Here is a 24362-nt window from a genome sequence, read left to right as displayed (position 1 = left end):
GAATGAAAGAACTAGTACTGTAGCACTGAAAGATCGCCGTTGTTGAAGCTACCATACTTAAAATACCACCGAAAGTGGCAACTCGTTCGAAAAAATACCACGCCACATGCTTTTCTCTCTACAAGGCAACGTTAATTATCGTTAATTTGAAAAGTATTTCAACTACTAGCAGGTCAGGCGGCTCAGCTGTCAGCACACATCTTATCTCAAATCACGTTATTAAGACACTGCAGATACGACCACATTTCCTGGCAATTCTTGAAACGGCCACATACAACGCGCCCCTGCGGAGATGCGCTCTACATCCGCAGCCGGCGGGCGGCCGGCGTGTGGGCGTGCTCGGGGACGAGCGACACGTCATCGATGACGGGGCCGCACAGCGTCCCGTCCGGCTTCATGTGGTGGTTCCCGCTCTGGAACACCACGCGCGTCACGTCGGCGTCCGCCACGAACTCGAGCTCGGCGCGACTGGACCCGCCCGCGCCGCGGGACTCGTACGCCACCTTGAGCGCCGCCGCGGACGCGTAGGCGTCCACGGCCAGGTGCCCGGCGCAGCCGTCGCCGGCGTCCCCGACGGAGAAGGACAGCTTGTACGGCCGCCCGGGCACGGTGCGCACCTCCTGCAGCAGCGCGCACTCCCTGCCGGCGACCAGCTCCACGGCGTGGGAGCCGCGCGGCACCGCGTGGTGCGCCGCGTCCACGTACTTGACGACCTTGGTGTCCGACATGACCAGCCACCCCGGCAGCGGCGAGTGCTCGTCCTCCGCGATCGGCGGGACCAGCACGCCCCACGGCGTGTTCGGGAAGATGTAAGGCCCGTCCTCGAAGTCCCCGTTCCTCAGCATGTTGTCTGCTTCAGTTGGGTTCGCCCACCAATTCAAGTACTCGTCAGTGCGAATTTCATGTAAAAATCCAGCTAGGGCATCGAGGAATCAGGAGTCGATCTTACTCTTGACGTGGTGGGGAGAGCGGAGGGCCTTGATGGCGATGGCGTCGATGAGGGGGCCGCACGCCGGGTCCTCCTCGTGGCCGGGGTTGTGGATGGAGAGCCACACGGTGCTGTGCTTGGCCTTGAACGCCCAGGAGTAGGAGTCCCAGCCGCTGCTGGTGTACACGGTCTGGATCGGGAGGATGCCGGACTCCGGGGTGACCGACACGTTCAGCCTCTCGGCCTGGGCGCAGGTGCGCGCCGCGCCGAAGGTGACGGAGTAGTACGTGTGCCGGATCACGTTCAGCTGCTGCCGGAAGGTCGCGTCGTTGCCCAGCCGCACGGCCTGCTCGCCTTCCGGCACCGGCAGGATCATGTCGTCCTGCTTCTGCCCGGACCCGAGGTACTCCACGAACCCTGAGATCTCCCAGTGGGGTATGGCGTTTGGGCTCATCACCCTGGTGCCGTTCATCTGGGACGCGTCTGGCCTCTGCTCAAAGTGGCCGTTCGGTAGCGGTCCTGCACGCACAAAATGTTGTTAGAACTCGGAAGATATGTACAAATCCTAGGACGGGCACTGGTGTCGGAGTGCAGTGGTGCTCCGTTTTGCCGATTATGACTAGCGCTTTAAGTTTACGCTTAGTACATGCATATTTTTCTGCTCCTCCTACACTACATGTGCCTGAAAATTTGAGAAACATGACACGATCGAACGGTACTCGTGACCCTCTTAGGGTAAATGGTGGGGGCTGCTAGGGAATCTGGAGAAATGGATTCCCTGCAGCACTGCCCCCTGCAGTTGGATATATCGTCGACGTGTGGGTCCAACCCCATAAGTAAGTGGCAGTCCTGCAGGCGAGTTCTTTCCGGAATCTGGTGTGCTCCCGACTTAGGAACGGATCCTTCGGGGGCGGGAGGCTATCGCTCTGTATTGGGAGAGGAGGATGGCCATTAGGCTAGATAAGAGCAAGGGAGACGTAGAGATGGCCTGACGACGTGGGTTAGTGTGGTGAGGGCAACGAGACCGAACGTGCCGTCCATGAGGTCACCAAGGGTGGCGGTAGGTGGGGGCAAACAGTGGCCGGCAATGCAGGACTGAAGCAATACCTAGGGTTGAAGATTAGCAAGAGCGCTCTGATCTAAGATCCAACGTGATGATTCGCCACCAGAAAAAATATAGTTGAAGTATAGTAAAGTTGCCTCCCTTTGCTTTTAACAATGATCTCACTTGCATCTTGTTGCTCTCCAACCTCATCTTTTGAGGACTCCACAATCAGATCTGCACTGGTATCCTTGTCAATTTTTCTGTCTTTTAACATCACCCAACACTTTCACCTCCCGCGTCTCTAGCAGCCCCATGTTGCACCATCACCAATTTAGCTGTTATTGCAATCTTCCCTCTAAGTTCACTCCTTACAATGTAAATGACAACCCTTGGACTTGAAAACCTAGCTCTCACAACCCGCATGAGTTGGAGACGTTCAAGACGGAGAAAGACAAAAATTTGGTGCGAAGGAAGGCCAAAAACACGCGATGAAGTTTAGCATTTGCCCTCAACAATGGCACCGTACGTCTATACTGCGGTGCGCCTGACAAGTCAATGCCAGCCTGGCCAGGAATAGAGTTGACAATTGATATTGATGGAACCTAAGAAAACTAAGCAGCAAGAACATGAGCATGCGCAACTACTTAGCATTAGGGATTTAGAAAGCAAAAAACCGTAGCATGCATCAGAGCCCTCAAAAGCATAGTACGGAGCATGTAATAGTACTAGGGTCACCCTCTAGTACTGGTTCGCGAGCTCTCACCATCGCTGACGGCAGAAACCGCTCGAGCAGCCATGCCGAGCATCATCAATAAGAGCGCCACGGAGCGCGCGCCCCTCGCCATCGCGCAGGCTCCCTTCTCACGACGACACGAGCAAGCCACTCGGTTCCTGACGAGCTAGCATATGGCCATGCGAGCTAGTAGACCCCTTGATAACGAAGCAGGAGCAAAGCGACCAGGCGCGCACGGCTTATATAAGAGCAGCGACTTATGTGGCGGCTGGCCCGCTGACCTTGAGCGATCAGGGGGCGGAGGCGCGCGCGTGGCGGATGCCGACGAGGCGACGACGGACGGGGCGCCGCGGGACGCGCCGGCGGGGATCGTGCAGCTCGGGTCACGTTGGGGACCTGCTCTGCTGCAGTCACGTGGCACCCTGCCCCGCTCGCGTGGCCCACCGGTGCCTGGAAGATTCCGTGCCGGTTCTCCGCACACGACACGCCCGCACGCCGCGGCGCCCGAACGCAACGGCCGGCCGCGACGCCGACGAACCGGCGCTCGCCGTCGTGGCGCGCCGCGTGGGTGGGCAGCGGTCAGGCTACCGGCACCGGCTACCTGTTACGGCCTACGGCTTCGCCTTGGCGGACAAACGCACTGGCCACGCACGGGGCGCGCCGGCCCCGGCCGCAGCTCGGCGCGGCGAATCTGTACGTCGAGCCACTTGCCGCGGCCAGTCGGCCGCCGTCGATCCGTCGTCGGCCAATGTCACCCCCCCACCCCCAAGCCCACCGGCCACATTTTCAAACGCGTCCCCCGGCCCTTAGCATCTTGAAAGTCAAAACCTCTGCCCTGACTCTACCAATATCATACGGGTATATCTGAATCTCGAATCTCAGCTCTCCGGTCAGCCCAGCACGTTCGTTTGTGTGAAAGTGTGCGCGATCGGCGCGACGCCGTGCAAATCTCGAACCAGCTCATGTCTGTGGCTGTCACTGCATGTTGTTGCCGCTGGCGAGATCGACCGGGGCGTGAGTGAATCGCAGGATAAGCAGAGATGGTCTCGGGTACGAGGAGGAAGAACAGCTTCCCTGCCCTCAGGTTCAGTTGACTGAATGGATATAGTTCAATGGCGAATTCAGATGCGGACTTTGCTTTTAAGCCTCAATCTCACACATTGCCTCGCAGGACCCACACGACATGAGGACATACTCCACATACACAGAGTACTTGGCTACGGTTTTCTGTTACTCTCCTCCTCCTCCTCCTCCTCCTCCTCCTCCTCTTCTTCTTCTTCTGCTGCTGCTGCTGCTGCTGCGGCTGCTGCTCCTCCTCCTCCCTGCATATCCATCAGTGGTGACAGACTGACAGCAGCGAGCACATGTCTTTGCTGCAGAAGTATGCAATCCATGATGCCATCAAACAAGTTAAGGCGAATTCTACAACCACCCGCTACGTACGGACTGCTACTGCTACTCCCCGGCCACAAGCAGAGGCCAGTACGCGTATGTTCCGGCACGGCAGTGTCTGTATCACGTAGCAGCGGACGCGGATCGTCTGAAAAATCTCTGCTCCGGGACGAACTACAGGAGCAGCCGGCGCCCGCGCCGGCGCACGCTGACGAGGGCGACGTCGTCCAGGACCGGCCCGCACAGCGTCCCGTCCGGCTTCATGTGGTGGTTGTAGCTCTGGAACACGACGCGCGTGGGGTTCGCCGCCGCGGCGAACTCGAGGCTGGCGCGCCTGGACCCGCCCATCCCGCGGGACTCGTACTGCACCCTCGCCGTCGCCCGCGCCGCGTAGGCCTCCACGGCCAGGGGCGCCGCGCACCCGTTACCCGCGTCCCCGACGGAGAAGGACAGGCGGTACCACCGCCCGGGCGTGGTCGGCACCTCCTGCAGCAGCGCGGCCTCCCTGCCGGCCACCAGCTCCACGGCGCGCGCGCCCTGGGGCACCGCGTGGTGCGCCGCGTCCACGTACTTGACCACCTTCGTGTCCGACATCACCATCCACCCCGGCAGCGGCGACACGTCGTCCTCGTCCAGCGGCGGCACCAGCGCGCCCCACGCCGTGTCCGGGAAGATGAACGGGCCTTCCTCGAAGTCTCCGTTCCTCAGAATGTTACCTGCAAGCACGGGACAACCCATATCCACTCTTTCTGAAACCAGACAAGGTTTTTCTGAACAATCTTCGAGCACTTTTGTACCAGATTATTACCTTTCTCGCGACGCGGAGGGTTGAGGGTATTGATGGCGATGAAGTCGATGAGGGGGCCGCACGCCGGGTCCTCCTCGACGCCGGGGTTGTGGATGGTGAGCCACACGGTGCTGTGCCTGGCCCTGAAGGCGTAGGAGTAGGAGTCCCAGCCGCTGCTGGTGTACACGGTCTGGATGGGGAGGACGCCGGACTCCGGGCCGACGGACACGTTGAGCTTCTCGGCCTGGGCGCAGGTGCGCGCCGCGGAGAAGGTTATGGAGTAGGTCTTCTTCCGGGTCACGCTCAGCAGCTGCCGGATGGTCGCGTCGTTGCCCAGCCGCACGGCGCGCGCGCCTTCCGGCACCGGCAGGATCATGTCGTCCTGCTTCTGCCCGGACACGATGTACTCCACGAACCCTGAGATCTCCCAGTGGGGTATGGAGTTTGGACTCATCACCCTGGTGCCGTTCATCTGGGACGCGTCTGGCCCCTGCTCAAAGTCGCCATTTGGTAACAGACCTGGTCGTCACAAGGAACAGCAAGTTTTCGTAAGTTGGGACTCATACGTGGATGCGCATTCATCAAGGCGACATGAGTAACATGAATGCACAATCTTTAAAAAGGGTAACATGAGTGCAGATTTTCGCATACTCTGGCTTTGTGAAGCGATGCAAATGTGGCATTTTACTCAAGAAACGTTGAAGCAGGTTTCACATTACAGGTACATCTGGATCTTTTCGGGCTATTTGTTCTCTTCTCCAGATAGGAACAAAAGGCAGATACGCCATGGTTTTGGGTAGACCATCCCTCTGCAGACGCTGTGAGGATTTACTACTGGGCATAACTAATTAACGTTTTTCACAATAGCTAAATAAAGTAATGTGAAGATAGTAATTATGTGACTGTTCCGCTGACTATGGTATTTTATCATTTAATCAACTCAATCTAAACGGCACTTTGAGGTCACTACTTACTAGACATTTGGACAAACTAAAACTAGCAAGATGAACATGAAGCTAGCTCGATCAGTTGTCAGTAAGTGGAGGGCATACTAAATAGGGAACAACAAACTGCTGTCTTTGTGAATGAGCTCCGTAACTTTATAAGGCGAAAATCTAAACCTGACATTGGAGTGCCAGTTTGTGATCGAGATCTCACCGTCGGTGACGACGCCTGAAGCCGCTGGAGCAGCCACGCCGATGAGCAAAAGCAGCAGCAGCACGCGACGCGACCTCGTGCCTCCCGTCATGCCGGCCGGTCGGGCTCCCCTCTCGCGAGCTCTCCCTGTTCGGGGACGTGCTGAACACTCGAGCTCAATTGTGTGTGGGGGGGGGGGGATCGATGGAACAGTCCCGTGAACAAGGCCGTCGTCTCGCGTCGCTCAACTTATAGAGGTAGCGTCGCTCGGGGAAGGTAGCGCTCGGGGCACGAGGAACGGTGGACAGCGCACGGCAGGCATCTCGGTGCCGAGATGGGCTGGCCGGTCGACCCCGCTTCTTGCCGAACCGGGACCTTCAACTGCAAGAGTACCCCGCTGGTGCGCGTCTCGTCGTCACGTGGCTCCCGTCGCGAGCGATCGACTAGCCATTAGTGGAAGTTTCGGCTTCAGTTCGCCAGGCGGGCGTGCGGGGTGCACGGCCCGGTGCGGTCATGTGCTAACCGCTGGCAATGGCGAAGTGGCGAGGCCTGTCGGCCGTGGCGACGACGGGCCAGGGTCATGCTGAGCAGGCAGAGTCAACTCATGTGCGCCACGGGCAGGGGAGGAAACACTGTCGGTCGTGCACGTGTGGTATCTCCTGTGCCAGTGCCGATAGATGATCTAGCTCGTTTCGAGTTGTGGTGAATAGATGAAAGCATGCTTTGTTAATGAAAATCGATCAACCACACATGCGTAAACCCTGCCTCTACCTGAATTACTACTGACAAACAAGATTTCCAAAGGTCGAAAATGGTGATCATATGGGTTACATAGTGCCGGAGCAGATTCTGCCCATGGATGCACCTTAACCGCTGATCAGGCAAAGCTGCTACAAAGTTTCCGCGCGGCACGCGGCGAAATGGAACTACATGAACAACCGGCGCGCCGCGCGCTTGCTCGCGCCAACGAGGGAGACGTCGTCCACGACCGGCCCGCACAGCGTCCCGTCGGGCTTCATGTGGTGGTTCATGCTCTGGAACACGATGCGGGTGACGTCCGCGGCCGCCGCGAACTCGAGCTCGCCGCGCCGGGACCCGCCCGTGCCCCGGGACTCGTACGTCACCGCCAGGCTCGAGGACGCCGCGGACGCCCTCACGGCCAGGGGCTGGGCGCAGCCGTTGCCCGCGTCCCCGACGGAGAAGGACAGCCTGTACGTCCGGCCGGCCACGGTGCGCACCTCCTGCAGCAGCGCGACCTCGCTGCCGGCGACCAGCTCCACGGCGCGCGCGCCGCGGGGCACCGCGTGGTGCCCCGCGTCCACGTACTTGACTACCTTCGTGTCCGACATCACCATCCACCCCGGCAGCGGCGACACCTTGTCCTCCTCCATCGGCGGCACCAGCGCGCCCCACGGCGTGTCCCGGAAGATGAACGGGCCCTCCTCGAAGTCTCCGTTCTTCAACATGTTACCTGCAAGCACGAGTGCATGATTTGTACGGTGGGACAATCCGTTTCTACTCTTTCTGAAATCAGATGGGCTCTTCTCTGAATAATCTTCGACGCCCTTCGCGTAGGAATTTTACCCTTTTCGCGGCGCGGAGGGCTGAGGGTCTTGATGGCGATGAAGTCGATGAGGGGGCCGCACGCCGGGTCGTCCTCGTGGCCGGGGTTGTGGATGGAGAGCCACACGGTGCTGTGCCTGGCCCTGAAGGCGTAGGAGTAGGAGTCCCAGCCGCTGCTGGTGTACACGGTCTGGATGGGGAGGACGCCGGACTCCGGGCCGACGGACACGTTGAGCTGCTCAGCCTGGGCGCAGGTGCGCGCCGCGGAGAAGGTGATGGAGTAGGACGCCTTCTGGGTCACGCTCAGCAGCTGGCGGATGGTCGCGTCGTTGCCCAGCCGCACGGCGCGCGCGCCTTCCGGCACCGGCAGGATCATGTCGTCCTGCTGCTGCCCGGACCCGATGTACTCCACGAACCCGGAGATTTCCCAGTGTGGTATGGCGCTTGGGCTCATCACCCTGGTATCGCTCATCTGGGACTCGTCCGGTCCCTGCTCAAAGTTGCCATTTGGTAACAGGCCTGCCACAGCCCACAAGGAACAAACAAAGTTTTCGTAAATCATAAGTTGGAACTCTCGTTCATGGATCCACATTCATCAAGGTGACATGAATGACATGAATGCATATTCATAAAAAAAAGGCGATATGAGTGCAGATTTTTGCATACTCTTTGTTTGTGAAGTTATGCAATTGAGACAATTTATTCAAGAAATGTTAAAACAAGGTTCACATTAGAGAGACATCGATCTGGATCTTTTTGGGCTACATATATATTCTTCTCCACTCCCGCGCAAAAAAGGAAAAAAATCTCAACATAGGAACGAATACTCTCTAGGGAGCTGAGAACCACACCTGGTGCAAATGGTACATTTCAGTTCTATTCCGTTCTAATTTAAAATTTGTTTCAAAACTTATCTGGACAAGCATTTCATTAAATTTATAAAGGACAAATATGACATACAAGCCTGTGAGCAAACTAAAGAGTGAATGATGTGATAAACTGAAAAATTGTCCTACTACCTAACACCTAAAGAAACCGGTATTTGGAGAGGGGGGGGGGGGGGGAGGATAGGGCACTTTTGGTGACGGTGATCTAACAGAGAGTTTTCTGGCAATATGCTTTGGCTATTATTGAAAGTGTGTCTCACCTTGCCGTTGAAAACCCTATTGTTCCGCTCTATCCAAATCTTCCAAACCGTGAGCATGACACTTGTGTATTAAGACCTTTCCGTAACAACTTTTGAGCTACAACTACAACCCTTGAGCCACCACTACTCTAGCGGCTCATACTCCATCCATGGCATTAGTTGGTGCCCAGAGGGGCGCAACAACTTGAACGTACAAACATTCTCGGCACAACACAATCCAAGGGTTAGGTATCTACGGTTTATGGCTCTTGGGAACAAAAGAGCACATTTTGCCATAGTTTGGTAGACCATGCCTCTGGAAATGCTATGAGGTATTTACTGCCCATAGTTGATTAGTGCTTTTCATATTAGCTAAAAGGTTATTTTTTTTGTCAAGCTTCCTTTGCCATTAATTTTTAGCTAGCCAAAAAAAACTATTGTCAATTAGCAAGCTAATCATTAGTTGGGGAGGGTCCGAATAGGGTCTAAATACAGTATTCTGAATCTAGTAGTTCTGTGGCTGTTCTGTTGACCGTGGTATCTTATAATGTGGCTCAATTCAGACAAGAACTAGCAAAAGACCTAAAGGAAGCAAGCTTGGTCAGTTCTCAGCAAGTAGAGTACAGCAAAAAAACAAAAATAAAAACTGTTTCCCTGAATTAGCTCCTGAAATTTACAAGGCGGAATCTAAACCTGCCTGCCAGTTTCCAATCCCAGCGACGTGAAAGTCGTCCAAGGATCTTACAGCATCCATGTGCAACAAGCCAATATAACAATGAACATTATAGATTGCCAGTTTGCGATCGAGATCTCACCATCGGTGACGACGCCTGAAGCCGCTGGAGCAGCCACGCCGACGAGCAAGAGCAGCAGCAGCAGCACCGCGCGGCGTGGCCTCGTGCCGCCCATCATGCCGGCCGGTCGGGCTCCCTTCTCGCGAGCTCTCCCTGTTCGGGAACGTGCTGAACACTCGAGCTCAATGGGGGGATCGATGGAACAGTCCCGTGTACGGGGCCGTCTCGCGTGGCTCAACTTATAGAGCTGGCGTCGCGGGAGAGCTACGGTTTCGGGGGCTCGCGGGGCCCGAGGAACGGAGGGCAGCAGGCATCCCGGTCTTGAGATGAGGCGAGAACGAGATGGATGGGCTGGCCGGCCGGCCCTTCTTGGCAAACCGGGCGGGACCCTGAACCGCACGTGAAGCTCTATCGCGTGCATCGAGTTGCCATTAGTGGAAGAAGATTCGGCTTCAGCTCGCCAGAGGGATCGATGTGGGTGCCCAGCCACGGTGCAGTCATGTGCGGGACGGCTGGACCTCGGCGAGCGCCGCGCTGGCAAAAGGCCTGTCGGCCGTGGCAACGACGGGGCAGGGGGCCTGCTGAGCGGGCACAGTCAACTCGCGTGTGCCAAGTGGCAGGGAAACACTGTCGGCTATGCACGTGTGGCATCATAGGCCAATCGATGATCTTGTTTGGTGTTGTTCTGAATCAATGGCGACGTGCGTTGTTAATGAAAACTGATCAACAACTCATCAAGTGTAAACCCTCTACCTGAGTTACTATTAACCAGCAAAATCTCCAAAGATTCGAAAACGATGGCCTGTTGGCCGGATATCGGTCACGCAACGCCGGAGCAGATTCTGGCCATGGATGCACCGTCACAGCTAGTACCAGTACATGCTTCCACGCGGCGAATCGAGCTACATGAACAGCAGGCGCGCCTCGTGCTTGTGCACGCTGACGAGGGAGACATCGTCCACGACCGGCCCGCACAGCGTCCCGTCGGGCTTCATGTAGTGGTTCGCGCTCTGGAACACGACGCGGGTGACGTCCGCGATCGCCGCGAACTCGAGCTCGCCGCGCCTGGACCCGCCCGTGCCCTGCGACTCGTACGTCACCACCTGGCTCGAGTACCCCGCGGACGCCCTCACGGCCAGGGGCTGGGCGCAGCCGTTACCCGCGTCCCTGACGGAGAAGGACAGCCTGTACGCTCGGCCGGCCACGGTCCACGCCTCCTGCAGCAGCGCGCACTCGCTCCCGGCGACCAGCTCCACGGCGTAGGAGCCGTGCGGCACCTTGTGGTGCGCCGCGTCCACGTACTTGACGGACTTGGTGTCGGACATGATCATCCACCCCGGCAGCGGCGAGACGTCGTCCTCGTCCATGGGCGGCACCAGTAGACCCCACGCGTTGTCCGGGGCGATGTACGGGCCGTCCTCAAAGTCTCCGTTCTTCAGCATGTTGCCTGCGCACGAGTTGGGTGCAGGGTTGCTCATTCATCCAATCCTCCCTCAGGATCACCTTTTGTTTTGCCATGTAAAAATTGAAACAAAATCTTCGAGATCGGATAAGATGGTTACCCTTCTCGTGGTGCGGAGGGTTGAGGGTCTTGATGGCGAAGGCGTCGACGAGCGGGCCGCACGCCGGGTCCTCCTCGACGCCGGGGTTGTGGACGGTGAGCCACGCGGTGGTGTGCCGGGCCCTGAAGACGTAGGAGTAGGAGTCCCAGCCGCTGCTGGTGTACACGGTCTGGATGGGGAGCTCGCCGGACTCCGGGCCGACCGTCACGTTGAGCTGCTCGGCCTGCGCGCAGGTGCGCGCGCGCCGCGCTGAAGGTGACGGAGTAGTGCGCGCGCCGGGCCAGGCCCGTCAGCTGCTGCCGGATCGACGCCTCGTTGCCCAGCCGCACGGCGTGCGCGCCCTCCGGCACCGCCAGGACCATGCCTTCCTGCTGGTTCTGGCCGGACTGGATGTACTCCACGAGCCCGGAGATCTCCCAGCCGGGTATGGCGTGCTGCCCCGTCACCCTCGTGCCGTTCAACTGGGACGCGTCCGGCCCCTGCTCGAAGTTGCCGTTTGGTAATAGGCCTGCACAACACACGGGCATGGACATTCAGAAAGCCAGGAAAATACCATTCCGGTCATGAGGCTAAATGCAATTTTTCTGCCTTTGGTGCTCATATATACGTGCATTGGCATTCAGAAAAGGTAGATGATTGCTATTCTCTGGTCACTAGCAGACAGAAAAGTGTCATGCATTTAGCCTAGTGACGGAAGTGGTAAGCCTTGGGTGTATTTTGTTGCACTATAAGTGTTGCATGACCCAACTGATGCAAATACATTGCAGTGCACACTCCTGATTCATTCCAACTGAAAATGGTAACCAGTGCAGTGGACACTGCAGGCTTCAGAAGCGAAGGATCATGTTCTTCTATGTCAACCGTACAGTTAAAGCAATGCCAACCTGCACATACACCACTAATCCACTGTTCTCAAATTTCGCACCCACCCCCTAACTAGCCACCACTTGTTGTTTGACACTCTTACCAAGATGATTAGATAGTATTCCTAGACTGACGACGCCAGCTTAGATCCATGGTAAAAAAGAATGATTTCACATGCTCCTACAGATCAGCCCCCGACTCCTGTATGTGCATATATTGGGGTGCCAACTATTATTCTCAATAGAGTGGCAGGTGCCAACTATTATTCCATTCTAAAGGGGGTTATTTGACAGTCATGGTAACAGTAAAGTATTAACAAATTCAACGGCCCAGATGCTCCCTTTCTACGCAAAATGAACGTTCTGGGGAAAAACAATGGATTAAGTACTGTATTGTGATTTGTGATGAGAGTACTGCTTATGATTGTTATGCTAAGTTTCAGTTTCTTTTCCCAGTTCAGACAGCACCTGGACGCTAACAAGACATGGTAAAACTAGCAATAAGAACAGGAAGCTCTGTCCTACTAGTAGTCAGAAATACTGCTAAAATTGAGATATAGAAAAGGAACGAAGCTCCTGTCAGCGTGAATTAGCGCTGGAACAATAACATATGAATGGCAAGGCAAGAGTTGAAGTAATCCACTAATCTCATCGACATTGCTATCAGTAATGTGCAGGGCATGGCTCAGTGCCACCCATCTCCCACTCATCTCCCACTCATGCCCTAGAACCAACAAGCAGCCGAATGGTCTGACTCCCACATCAAAGACCCGAGCACAACTAACCAACCCGACCATAAAACCCAGGTGTTATAGTGGGAGGGGTGGGGGCCTTTATTCTTGGTCCAACATTCCCCCTACGGCGTGCGAGCCTGGCGTAGCCCGCAACAGGTCTCAGCACACGAAAGGCGCAGGGGAAATCGCGCAGCGGAAATACGTGGTCGGGAGGGATCGAACCCAGAACCTTGGCTCTGATACCAAGTTAGAATGCCCCACCTAACCAACCCGACTATAAAACTCAGGTGTTATAGTGGGAGAGGTAGGGGCCTTTATGCTGCTTGCTCCAGCCGGTCGCCGCGCCACAGCGGAGCGAGCAGCCGCGCGCTCCTGCTCACAAGGGCCGGCTGCCGGGTATGGCAGCTTGCACCCAAGCACGGAAGCATGGTGAATTGGTGATAGAATTGGATTGCTGGCTTGTCAGTCCTCCAGCTGCGCCCAAAAGGCGGCTTATCCCTCCCTACCCCGCCCCCGCTTGGCCGCGAGTCCGTGACCATGGCGGCGTCGCCCATCCCCGTCCCCTGCAGCGCCTCCCCCTGTTGCGTCGCCACCCGCCTCGCCCCTCCTGCCTTTCGGGCCAGTGCCGCGGTGCGGCCACTGGTCTTGTCCGGCGGCTTCCGCGGCGCACAAGGGGGCGCCGAGCCGGGGCGCTTGGTGGCTCGCCCCCACGTGCCATTCGCGGCCAAGTGCGGCGGTGGTGGAGATGGCACGCGCTCCCTGCTCCAGGCGGAGCTCCGGGGCGCCGAGGCTGCCTACATACTCTGGCTTTCTTCCTCCTCCCTTACGCACCGATCCGCCGCGAGTTCGAAACGCGGATCTCTGATTTTTTTAGTGTTTTTTATATCCCCAAATCGTTCTGCGCTTGCCTTGAGGCGTGAATTCTTGCTACGAACAATGCAAATATTATGAGCTCAAACGCTGTCCTCCGTCTTGATGTAGTCGTGTCCTGGGAGATGAAATCTTGCTGAAAAGAGTAGCCTGCAACTTTGACCACCATCGTGCAGGGTGTCCTGTGTCGGCAATCTCCCAGGCTACCATCAGCGACCTCATCGGCCTCTCTCTCTCAACTTCTTCATCCTTCCTCTGCTCAAGTCCGGTATGCACAATTCCCATTTAGACATGTAGCTATGTCAATCCAAGTTCATCTACCAATGTAGATTTGCTGGTAATGCAGCCATCATTCACGTTTGTTGCAAGATGGTAATGCAGTTGGGCGCACATTGCGTGCACTGGCTAAGTTTCTGCCTGCTTGCCCAGATGGCTGAAGGGTTGTTCAACTCTGTGATCGCTTGGACGCTGATGCTTGCGCTGCTACTCTTCATGGATTCAGGGAGGGATCGGTACAAGGGATCGGTACAACAGTTCGTGTTGTCTAACAGTATTTCTTTGTTATCTCTTCAGCTTTCTTGGTAACTTACATGGCAATCCGGCTGAATGCCCCCGGATGCCGACCAGTCCCCGCCACCAAGGTCACAACTGGATTCAGTTATGGTTAAAGGAGCGCAGGTTGTGGGCGCCGTCGGCGGGGCTGTCTGCATTTTGTCCATTGTTTGGGCTCTCTTCGGCCGTGCAGATGCTGGTCTTGGAGACATCGCGGAACTGTGGTGGTAGTATGTATATGTGCAGAGTTGCATGTTCTAAAATGGTTAACGCAAAAGTCATACCGTAGTTTGCAGGCCTGGTAGTAAGTCCACCTAGAAGTGATTGGCCCAACTAGAGAAATGGGCCATATTGGTACTCTCCATTATTTTTTTTACCTTTGGGCTAGGACACATGGGCTTGTGAAACTAGAAACATTTGTTGAGCAACGCTAATAAAACAAAAGGGAAATGAACTATCATTATTTGTCTAGCCACATAGTAGCCCCCAAACGGTTCTTACTTTTACTGCTAGATCTAAATAGCCACTTTATTTCAAAAAAAAATCCAAATAGCCAGTTGATAGAGTTGTATAGGCGTGTGTGCAGCACTTCTCTCTCCTTGCAGCTTTGCCCGATTTCAGATAAATGCAGTTCAATTTTCTATAAACATGAGAGAGGTCTTGTATTGTGAAATATGGCTCAGTGTACAGGCATTCTAGCACATGGAAAAGCATACGCCATGACCAGGGCTGCTACAACAATTCTGAATCTCAGACTGTCCATCTTCGTTTTTAGCGCATCCGCTGGTTCTTCTGTCCATGATGATAGTAGAACTGTAGTTTACAATGAGAAGGACGCAAATACATTTTGCTTAAAAGGAAAAAAAAGAACAGAGATGCAAGTACTCGTATATGAATTATGATTGCCTAGTTAAAAAAAGAATTATGATTACCGTGCAATAATCGTCCCAACTTTCATTAAGCCCAATCATTCAAGCACGCTCCATAGCCATTCAGATTGACGAACCAATTACGAATGAGTCCTGTCAGTAGTAGTATCACAGAAGCAAGCGGCGAGCGGCGGGCTCGCGGGTGCACACGAGCGAGACGTCGTCGTCGACGGGCCCGCAGAGCGTGCCGTCGGCCTTCACGTTGTAGGCCGTGCTGACGAACACCACCCGCGTCCGGTTCGCGATCGCCGTGAACTCGAGCGCGCCGCGCGTGTGCCCGCCCTTGCCCTGGGACTGGTACGCCACCTTCACGCTCCCCCGCGCCGCGTACGCCTGGACGGCCAACGACCCCGCGCACCCGTCCCCGGCGTCCCCCGCCGAGAACTCGAGCCTGTAGTGCCGCCCGGGCACGGTGACCACGTCCTGCACCAGCGCCGTCTCCACGCCGGACACCAGCTCCACGGCGCGGGCGCCGCGCGGCACGGCGTGGTGCGCCGCGTCCAGGTACTTGACGGACTTGGTCGACGACAGGACCATCCACGGGGACAGCGGCGAGTAGTCGTTCTCGTCCAGCGGCGGCACCAGCACCCCCCACGCCGTGTCGGGGAAGATGTACGGCCCCTCCTCGAAGTCCCCGTTCTTCAGCATGTTACCTGCCAGGAATTGAACATGCATGGAGTTAGAATGGCGAGGCAACCGGCCGGCATCCATGGAGGCTTCAGTTTGGTGGGGTGGGGGTGGGGGGGGGGTGTGGTTGTTCTATACTCTTGGTGCGCTGAGGAGGCTGGAGAGTCTTGATGGCAAACGCGTCGAGGAGGGGGCCGCAGGCCGCGTCGTCGGCGACGCCGGGGTTGTGGACGATGAGCGTCACGGCGCTGCGCCTGGCCTTGAAGGCCCAGGAGTAGGAGTCCCAGCCGCTGCTGGTGTAGACCGTCTGGATGGTGAGGATGTCCGACTCCGGGGCGACCGTCACGTTGAGCTGCTCGGCCTGGGCGCAGGTGCGCGCCGCGCTGAAGGTGACGGAGTAGTGCGCGCCCCGCGTCAGCGCGATCCGCTGCTGGATGGAGGCCTCGTTGCCCAGCCGCACGGCGTAGGCGCCCTCCGGCACCGGCAGGAGCATGTCGCCCTGCTTCTGCCCCGAGCCAATGTACTCCACGAACCCGGATATCTCCCAGCGCGGGATCGCGTAGCGCCCCGTCACCCTCGTGCCGTCGAGCTGCGACCTCGCCGGTGCCTCCTCGAAGTTGCCGTTCGGCAGCAGGCCTGGGCAGAACAGGCATCGTTCAGGACTCGTTCGTGTGTGGCACAGCACGAGACTGGGGCATCACGTGCATGCCACAAAAAAAAATCTAGCCTCTTCGCCCATTATATGAAAAATAGTTTGCGAAAGAGATAGTAGCACAGTGTGCAGGCTCTCACCATCGGGGATGGCCGTAGCTGCTCGAGCAGCAGACGCAAAGCAGGCGAGCAAGAACAGGGCAGCGCCACGGGCGTGCCGCTCCATCTCTTTTCCCCTTCTCGTCAGCCGTCTTCTCCTGCTGAAGAAGTACTCTGATCTCTCAGTTCAGTTGTGTGCTCTGTTACCGGGTTCAGTTATAGAGGAGACGAGCCCGTGAAGAATCTCTCGAGGTTGGATAACTCATGGCCAAGTTGTTCAGGAGGCTGGGCGGAACGCGCCCCCGGATCAGGATGGTTGTCATGGCAGGGCACCATCCTCCCCCGTCCTGAGGTGCGGTGCGATGGCGGACTCACCGGACGGGTGGTGACTGGGGATGGCGCGGCTAGCCTGCGCCAGCGGATGCTCACATGAACCTAGGAGTAGTTTAGTTTGCGATCGAGGCCATTAAAAGCTTCTTCGGGGTTTCAGCGCTAGTTTTGGGCTTGCTGCCTCGGGCTCCGGCCATATGCAAGTCCAGAGCCAGGACGGATTGGCTCCAACCTGAGAAATGGCCGTCTTGGCTCAACCTTTGGGCGTCTTGGCAGTCAGCAAACGGGTGGGTTGACGGGGAGCTGTCTGGTGAAATGGGCAACATTCGCTGGTGCTTATTCACTAGAAAGTAGTTCGGGCTTATTATTTCACTAGAAAGCAGAAAATCGACATTTTTCATATGAATTTACTACAGCGGATATGGACCTCAACTCTTACGACAACGTATATCAAGACATGAACTATGGGTATGCAAAATATGCATCTGGATGAATTTTCACCATTTTCAATGTTTGCCCATTTTCAACGAAGTAGCACCTATCTATGACAAATACCAACAAAAGAAGGGAGAATTCTTAAAGAAATAAACAAAAGAAGGAAGTGCTGAGGAAGGATCTATCCTGTTGACCGACGAGATTCCTCTTCAGTACTCCCTCCGTCCCGAAAATAAGGTCGTCGAAGGGCTCGCGATTTGTCCCACAAAAGAAGTCGCCGAAGGCTCCGTGTGGGGTCACGAAAAAATCTCACAGACTCCCACCGACGAATGCGTTTTTCTCTCTTTCTTCTCTCCGGCTTCGCCTTCCAGATCGGCGCCCGCCAGCTTCCTTCGTTCGCTCCGCCTCCCCTCCGCCAACCAAATCCGGCTCGAGCTCCTGCATCCAGATCGGGCTCTTCTCCCCGTCCCGCCGGTATCCAGGTCGGGCATGCGTCCCCATCCCGCCTGCATCCAGATCGGCGAAGAAGACGATGGTTGGTAACAGCCGTCCGGTCGGAGGCGTTGACGAGACGATGGGAGCGGCGAGCGGTTGGCGCACCACGAAGAACCATCTCCGTCGGGCTCCTGTACAAAAGGATGTGGGCAGCGGCATCCCCAATCACCATCCCCGACGGGCTCCTCTACAAATCGATGCGGAGAGTGGCACCTTCAAGCGCCATCCCCATTGGGGTCCTTTACAAATCAATGTGGGGAGTGGCACCCCCAAGCACCATCCCCATCGGGGTCCTCTGCAAATCGAAACCCGCAGCTGTCGTCTCCAAATCGATGGCAAGGCCGAGGACAAGATAGACGGGAACTGACGGCGCACCCCCGGTTCCCGTGCCCGTGGATCCACTGGTGGCAACGTCGCTAAGGAGAAAGACAAGCAGGTAGCATTATCTTTGCCTAATTCGGATTTATAAAGATTAGTCCAGATGAAAACCTTGTTGTTCATTTTTTACTGTTTCGAATGTGTAGGTAGCATTATCTTTGGATTATCTTTGCACTATTACTCCACATGAAAGCAGGTAGCATTATCTTTGCATTATCTTTGCTGCAGAAGGTGTCACCTTCTGATGCCGAAACTGAGGATGAGAATGTGGTGGACTTGCTGCAGAAGGTCACCTTCCGATGCCGAAAATGAGGATGAGAGTGCGGTGGACTTGCTGCAGAAGTTGATGCAGAAGGCATCACCTTCTGATGCCCAGACTAAGGAAGAAAATCACCTTGATTTGGAATATTGTATGGCTTTGTTTCAGCGTAGTATGCATGGGCTACATAGCAGTATACAGGAGCTAGAGCATCACGTACATAAGCTAGACAACATAGTTAAACAAAAGATGCTCTCTGAACATTGTACTGAAACTAAACCTGCTCCCTAAGCATATCATGGTTTAACAAAAGCTGCTCCCTATACATCATAGTCCAACAGTAGCTTCTCCCTAAACATCATAGTTTAACAAAAGCTGCAGGTCCCTATACAAAAGCTGCTCCCTATACAATAGCTGCTCCTTAAACCCTAACCTACAGCCAAGTACTGAAGAACAAGCTCATATAGTTGTTGATCACACTCAAGCCTATCCGGAAGGATACCTAGAGCTTGCAGCCTCTCTTTGTTCATATGAGGTATCTTATATCTATTTCCTCCACCTGCTTTCATCACTTCAATCAAGCAGCTTTGCAGAGTCAGGTACACCCTATTCAGAAGTGTAATATCATATTCTTGGAATTCCTTGATAACGTTGTCAATTAATTCATCCAGGTTCCTAGAGACCCTGTTGAATGTAAGGGACTGCAGAGAAGCGAAGAAGCCTAAATCAAGACAGTTCATATCAGGTGAGTTTGGAGGTTGATTCATGAGTCGTATTTTTAATCCTGTTTCAGCAGCTGCCATAGTAAAAACTGGATCATTATGACGGACGTGTGTCCTTGCATTGTCTTGTTGGATCCATATAGTTTTATGTGCTTCTGATGTAGGCCAAACTCGTTTGATCACTGGTAGAACTTTGGCAATTAAATATGATCGCATAGTATTTCTATCAACAGTGATAGACTTAGTCACCAGGGTTCCTTTCGCTCTATTACAGCTATTCCTTTGTGCTGGTTCCTAGTGTATAAAAATAATTGGATAGTTAGCAAATGATGAACAACATTACTTCAAAAGAAATGTGTTGTGATACCTTTCTAATAAAAGGCCAAATGCCTATCTTCCCATTAAAGATTATGTTACCTTCAGCATCCTTTTTAGGTTTTCCAATTGCACCCAAGAACATCAATTTATCAATTGCATTCTTGTTTTGAACTGTCCTATATGGATCTTCCTCTTCTGGTAGCATATAGAAGTTCCTGTTCTTTTTTGTTGCATTGAACCACTTCTCATCTATGTGGATAATATTATCCATCTCAATGAATTTTGGGTTGTGTGGCAAAGTTGCTGGATCTAGCATAGAAATGCACCACCTCAGCCTTTCTTTTTTGTTGTCCTCCTTCAAACTAGGTTTCAGTGCGTTTGAATGCCTCCTCAAAAGGCCACTTTTGAACTGTCTATGTAGCCAGCTTTTGCTTACACCTAGTTCAGCCGCTAGCTTTCGGATAGTGTTCCTCTTGTGCAAGGGAATTGCAGCAATGGTTGACAGATCAAATGACTTTTTTTTTCTGCCACTATATTTAGGTTTCCTCGATGACACATCAACCGGTTCACCACGTTCACGACAACGCTTGGCTCTACGCCAAACACGTTGCACTGTCCAAATGCTAACATTGAACAGATTTGCAACTATAGTTGTAGTGTCCCTTTTTTGTTTGCCATTTGTAATCCTCTCAAGCATTGCTTCATATATTTCTTGCCTTTGGCTACGTGACACATCATTAAGTCTTTTGCGATCACTTGCATTTTCAGGGTTTTCGTCATTGTCATCTGAGTCTGTTAATTCTTCTACATCGAACACAATGTCAACATTGCCATACACCCCATAATCATTCAGGTAATCCTCCAAGCCATTGCATTCGCTATCTAAAGAATGTGGAAGTAAATTAGCTCTACATCTAGAAGTAAAATTAGCTCTATATGCAAGTAATAGCTCTATGTACAATCTCATAATGGAAATCAGGCTGGAAACCATGAATGTAAATCAGCTCTATGTTGTTTAAGTAAAATTAGCTCTATGTGCAAGTAATAGCTCTATGTACAATCTCATAATGGAAATCAGGCTGGAAAACATGAATGTAAATCAGCTCTATGTCGTTTAATTAAAATTAGCTCTATGTGCAACTAATAGCTCTATGTACAATCTCATAATGGAAATCAGACTGCAAAACATGAATGTAAATCAGCTCTATGTCGTTTAAGTAAAATTAGCTCTATGTGCAAGTAATAGCTCTATGTACAATCTCATAATGGAAATCGGACTGGAAAACATGAATGTAAATCAAGTCTCTATGTGCAAGTAAATCAGGGATAGTGATTATGGTGAAAAATTGACAGGGATAGTGAAGTCTGATTTATTTTGATGCAAAATGTACCTGCATGCAGATTCTCTTGTTCTTCATCAAGATGAATGTTTAGATCAAAGGGGTAGAACAGATGCTGGGGAGGATCAGCAGGGAGGACTTCGTTGAGGTCAGGTAGAACATCTTCGGTTTCTCCTGGTGGTACCTCGTTGAGATCTAGTAAAGTCATTTTTTGATTTGTTGCTTGTGTGCTGTCCAGTGTGTTTCAACAGCTGGAGATGGGGGACTGAGACTGGTTTATATAGGCAAGAGGTGGACGCAGAGCGGAGCAGCTGCAAGTTAAATTTTTTGGCGGGCGTCAAATTCTCTTTGCCGCTTGTCAAATTCTAGTTGCGGCTTGTAATTTTCTGTATGACGTTGTCCTTTTGTTTGAGTAGTTGGCGCCTGTCTAAATGTCCAATGTGGACTTTGCCGCCATTTTGATCGGCTAGTGGAGTGGAGACTATTAAATGTCTGACACATTTGCATGTGGGAGTGCTTGTTGTTTGAATTGTTGTGAATTCAATATGGGGCAGCTTCGTATTTTCATCTTTGCCTTGTTTTCTCTCGTGGGAGCTTCGACGACCTTTTTTATGGGACGGAGGGAGTACTTCCCTGACATGTGGGATTGGACCCACACATTAGTGATCCAACTACAGGATGAAGTACTACAAAGGATCAGTATTGCTTGTTAACACATGGCCTCATGAAACTTGAGACACTTGTTGAGATGAGCAATAATAAAAAAGTAAAAATCCTAGGACAACTTCCATGTTTAATTTAGGAGGAGCTCTGCCAAATAATTTTTTTTCACAAAGAAGTGATTCTAGACCGATTCCTTGAAGTGATTTTGTAAAATAAAACAATGGTTAGAAACTGAAAAAAGTAGCTTATCTAGAGAATTATAGAGGACCACTTTCAGACACAAAATCACTTCTTATAATGAATTATAAGAAGCTCTACCAATCAGACTCAGCACTTCTCTTTCATTGAGGCTTTATGCAATTTTATATAAAGGCACTTCAATCTTCTATAAAACATGAGAAAAGTCATGTATTCCGAAATATGGCTCAATGTACAAGCATTCTATCACATGGAAAAGCATATACATCAGAGCTGCTATAACAAGTCTGAATCTCAAACTGTTCATCTTGTTGTTTTGAGCGCATCCGCTGGTTCTGTCCGTGATACAAATCGAACTGTAGTTTTACACCGAGAAAGAAGCAAATTCATTGGTTTCGCACTTTCGCTCAAGAAAAGAAAAAAAAAGAAAAACAAAGATGCAAGTATCTATATATGATCACCGTTCAAGAATTCAAGGACACTCACAGCCGTTCACATCAACCAATGAATAATGAATCCTGTTAATTAGTAGCAGTATCACAGCAGCAAGCGGCGAGCGGCGTGCTTGCGGGTGCACACGAGCGAGACGTCGTCGACGACGGGCCCGCAGAGCGTGCCCTCGGGCTTCATGTTGTAGGCCATGCTGACGAACACCACCCGCGTCTGGTTGGCGACCGCCGTGAACTCGATCGCGCCGCGCGTGTGCCCGCCCTTGCCCTGGGACTGGTACGGCACCCGCACGCTCCCGCGCCCCGCGTACGCCTGGACGGTCATGGCGCCCGCGCAGCCGTTGCCGGCGTCCCCCGCCGAGAACTCCAGCCTGTAGGGCCGCCCGGGCACGGTGACCACGTCCTGCACCAGCGCGGTCTCCATGCCGGACACCAGCTCCACGGCGCGGGCGCCGTGAGGCACCACGTGGTGCGGCGCGTCGACGTACTTCACCGACTTGGTCGACGACTGGACCATCCATGGGGACAGCGGCGAGTAGTCGTCCTCGTCCATGGGCGGCACGAGCACCCCCCACGGCGTGTTCCGGAAGATGTAGGGGCCCCCCTCGAAGTCTCCATTCTTCAGCAGGTTATCTGTGCCAGTAATTCAGTCAGTTCTCAGCGCTTCGTTTGCGCGCCCTCATGGCGGTTTTCGACTCGGATGAGGGTAATAGGATCGATCCTTACTCTTGCTGCTCTTAGGAGGCGGCAGGGTCTTGATGGCGAACAAGTCGATGAGGGGGCCGCAGGCCGGGTCCTCGGAGACGCCGGGGTTGTGGACGATGAACGACACCACGCTGCCGGTTGCCTCGAAGGCCCAGGAGTAGGAGTCCCAGCCGCTGCTGGTGTAGACCGTCTGGATGGGGAGGATGTCGGACTCGGGGGCGACCGTCACGTTGAGCTGCTCGGCCTGGGCGCAGGTGCGCGCCGCGCTGAAGGTGATGGAGTAGTGCGCGCCCCGCGTCAGTGCGATCCGCTGCTGGATGGAGGCCTCGTTGCCCAGGCGCACGGCGTAGGCGCCCTCGGGCACCGGCAGGAGCATGTCGCCCTGCTTCTGGCCCGAGCCGATGTACTCCACGAAGCCGGAGATCTCCCAGTGCGGGATCGCGTAGCGCCCCATCACCCTCGTGCCGTGGAGTTGCGACTTGGGCGGCGCCTGCTCGAAGTTGCCATTCGGCAGCAACCCTGACCATGCAACAATTTTAGGATTGAAGGAGACGAGCGAGCCTATAGTAGTGAAGAAACGAAAGCTAAACTAGCTCCAGCGTACTGGCTACTGAGCAGAAGAGTTCACGAAACACAACTCGGAACAATGCAAGCTCTCACCATCCTGGATCGCCGAAGCCGCTCGAGCCGCCAAGCAGACGGCCAAGAACACCGCAGCGCGGCGGACGTTCCCCGCCATCTCGCTTCTCCCGACCAGCTTTCTCCTCCTGCCCAAGCAGCACTCTGAGCTCTCAAACTGTGTAAACCCCAGATGGCAGACGCTACCAATGAACGCTGTTCGTGGCGATGGCTGCAGGTTTCCAGTTTCCACTTATAGGGGGGGACGCGCCGCGCAAAGAATCTCGCCGTTGGAATCACCAATCATGGCGGCCAAGTTGGCCTGGCCAGGTGCGTGTGCGTCTTCATCAGGCCGGCCCGAGCGGGACGCGCGCCAGATCCGCGGGCGCTTCCACGATCGAGGTGGTTGGGCGGGGCATCGTCGGCGGTCCTGCTGGCGCTCCCTGACGCGCGGTGCGGTGGGAAAGGAATGCCAGATCGGGCTTCCTCGGCAGGGTGGTGACTGGGGGCGGCGCGACTGATGCCGCGCGTGATCACATGGCCGTCCATTTTCTTTTTGTTTGGATGAACGGGTTGCATCGCCATTTCAGTCCAGAGCTTGCGGGGTGATCCGGCCGGCCGTGATGAGTGCCGGGAGGTGCTCGACGCGGCGCCGCCGGTAGTGGCCTTGTGGGGCCTCGCCCCCTCCCCTCGGGCTCCGGCCATGTGGTAGCGAATCGCAGGCGTGGAAGGATGGCCTACTAGAGTCACACGGCCCATGCAGATTTCGGCTGTCTGGTTGACTTGCGGGGTGATGCTCTACACGTGTAGCATGTCATGTGGCCCAGTTTGACAAAATTCTAATACTATGCTTACCTATGCGCGCCTGATCCAATAGCTCAGATTAGATGTGGCATATTTCATAGTGTAAAATTTGGGCTGAATTTTGGCTTCGACAAATCACCACGAAATGGATATGATGAGCCACGATGATTTCAAGATATTTTGGCCACTCTGAAGTGTTTTGAGTTTCTTTTATATAGTTAGCCACTGGCATATATCCACCTTAAATTATTTTAGT

At 54.2% G+C, this 24362-nt stretch overlaps 5 protein-coding genes and 2 pseudogenes across 6 annotated transcripts; 1 reads left to right on the top strand and 6 right to left on the bottom strand.

The window, feature by feature from the left end:
* Window positions 1–201: 201 nt before the first annotated feature.
* LOC112901010 lies at window positions 202–2901 on the bottom strand. Of its 2 annotated transcripts, none has more exons than XM_025969819.1 (3): window positions 2737–2901; window positions 950–1447; window positions 202–853 (listed from the first exon to the last, which is right to left on the bottom strand). In XM_025969819.1, exons 1-3 carry the CDS (start codon window positions 2816–2818, stop codon window positions 300–302), a joined length of 1134 nt encoding a protein of 377 aa, XP_025825604.1. In that variant the 5' UTR covers window positions 2819–2901; the 3' UTR covers window positions 202–299. The 2 variants fall into 2 exon arrangements, with proteins under 2 accessions (XP_025825604.1, XP_025825605.1); XM_025969820.1 differs by having other exon boundaries at window positions 202–850.
* A 1098-nt stretch (window positions 2902–3999) lies between these two features.
* Window positions 4000–6163, bottom strand: LOC112901194. The gene is made up of 3 exons (XM_025970049.1): window positions 6044–6163; window positions 4907–5404; window positions 4000–4814 (listed from the first exon to the last, which is right to left on the bottom strand). Exons 1-3 carry the CDS (start codon window positions 6132–6134, stop codon window positions 4273–4275), a joined length of 1131 nt encoding a protein of 376 aa, XP_025825834.1. The 5' UTR covers window positions 6135–6163; the 3' UTR covers window positions 4000–4272.
* A 610-nt stretch (window positions 6164–6773) lies between these two features.
* Window positions 6774–9738, bottom strand: LOC112901197. The gene is made up of 3 exons (XM_025970052.1): window positions 9527–9738; window positions 7607–8104; window positions 6774–7493 (listed from the first exon to the last, which is right to left on the bottom strand). Exons 1-3 carry the CDS (start codon window positions 9621–9623, stop codon window positions 6949–6951), a joined length of 1140 nt encoding a protein of 379 aa, XP_025825837.1. The 5' UTR covers window positions 9624–9738; the 3' UTR covers window positions 6774–6948.
* A 669-nt stretch (window positions 9739–10407) lies between these two features.
* Window positions 10408–11594, bottom strand: LOC112900761 (annotated as a pseudogene).
* Window positions 11595–13201: 1607 nt separating this feature from the next.
* Window positions 13202–14317, top strand: LOC112900760 (annotated as a pseudogene).
* Window positions 14318–15056: 739 nt separating this feature from the next.
* LOC112901201 lies at window positions 15057–16671 on the bottom strand. The gene is made up of 3 exons (XM_025970054.1): window positions 16435–16671; window positions 15781–16278; window positions 15057–15668 (listed from the first exon to the last, which is right to left on the bottom strand). Exons 1-3 carry the CDS (start codon window positions 16517–16519, stop codon window positions 15124–15126), a joined length of 1128 nt encoding a protein of 375 aa, XP_025825839.1. The 5' UTR covers window positions 16520–16671; the 3' UTR covers window positions 15057–15123.
* A 5080-nt stretch (window positions 16672–21751) lies between these two features.
* LOC112901072 lies at window positions 21752–23505 on the bottom strand. Its single transcript, XM_025969903.1, has 3 exons — window positions 23345–23505; window positions 22706–23203; window positions 21752–22612 (listed from the first exon to the last, which is right to left on the bottom strand). The coding sequence occupies exons 1-3, from the start codon at window positions 23421–23423 to the stop codon at window positions 22068–22070; spliced, it is 1122 nt and encodes a 373-aa protein (XP_025825688.1). The 5' UTR covers window positions 23424–23505; the 3' UTR covers window positions 21752–22067.
* Between the last annotated feature and the right edge of the window lie 857 nt (window positions 23506–24362).

This window comes from Panicum hallii, chromosome 7 (assembly GCF_002211085.1).
Source record: "Panicum hallii strain FIL2 chromosome 7, PHallii_v3.1, whole genome shotgun sequence".
In the NCBI taxonomy this organism is placed as follows: Eukaryota; Viridiplantae; Streptophyta; class Magnoliopsida; order Poales; family Poaceae; genus Panicum; species Panicum hallii.
This window is presented reverse-complemented; position numbering and strand designations above follow the sequence as displayed.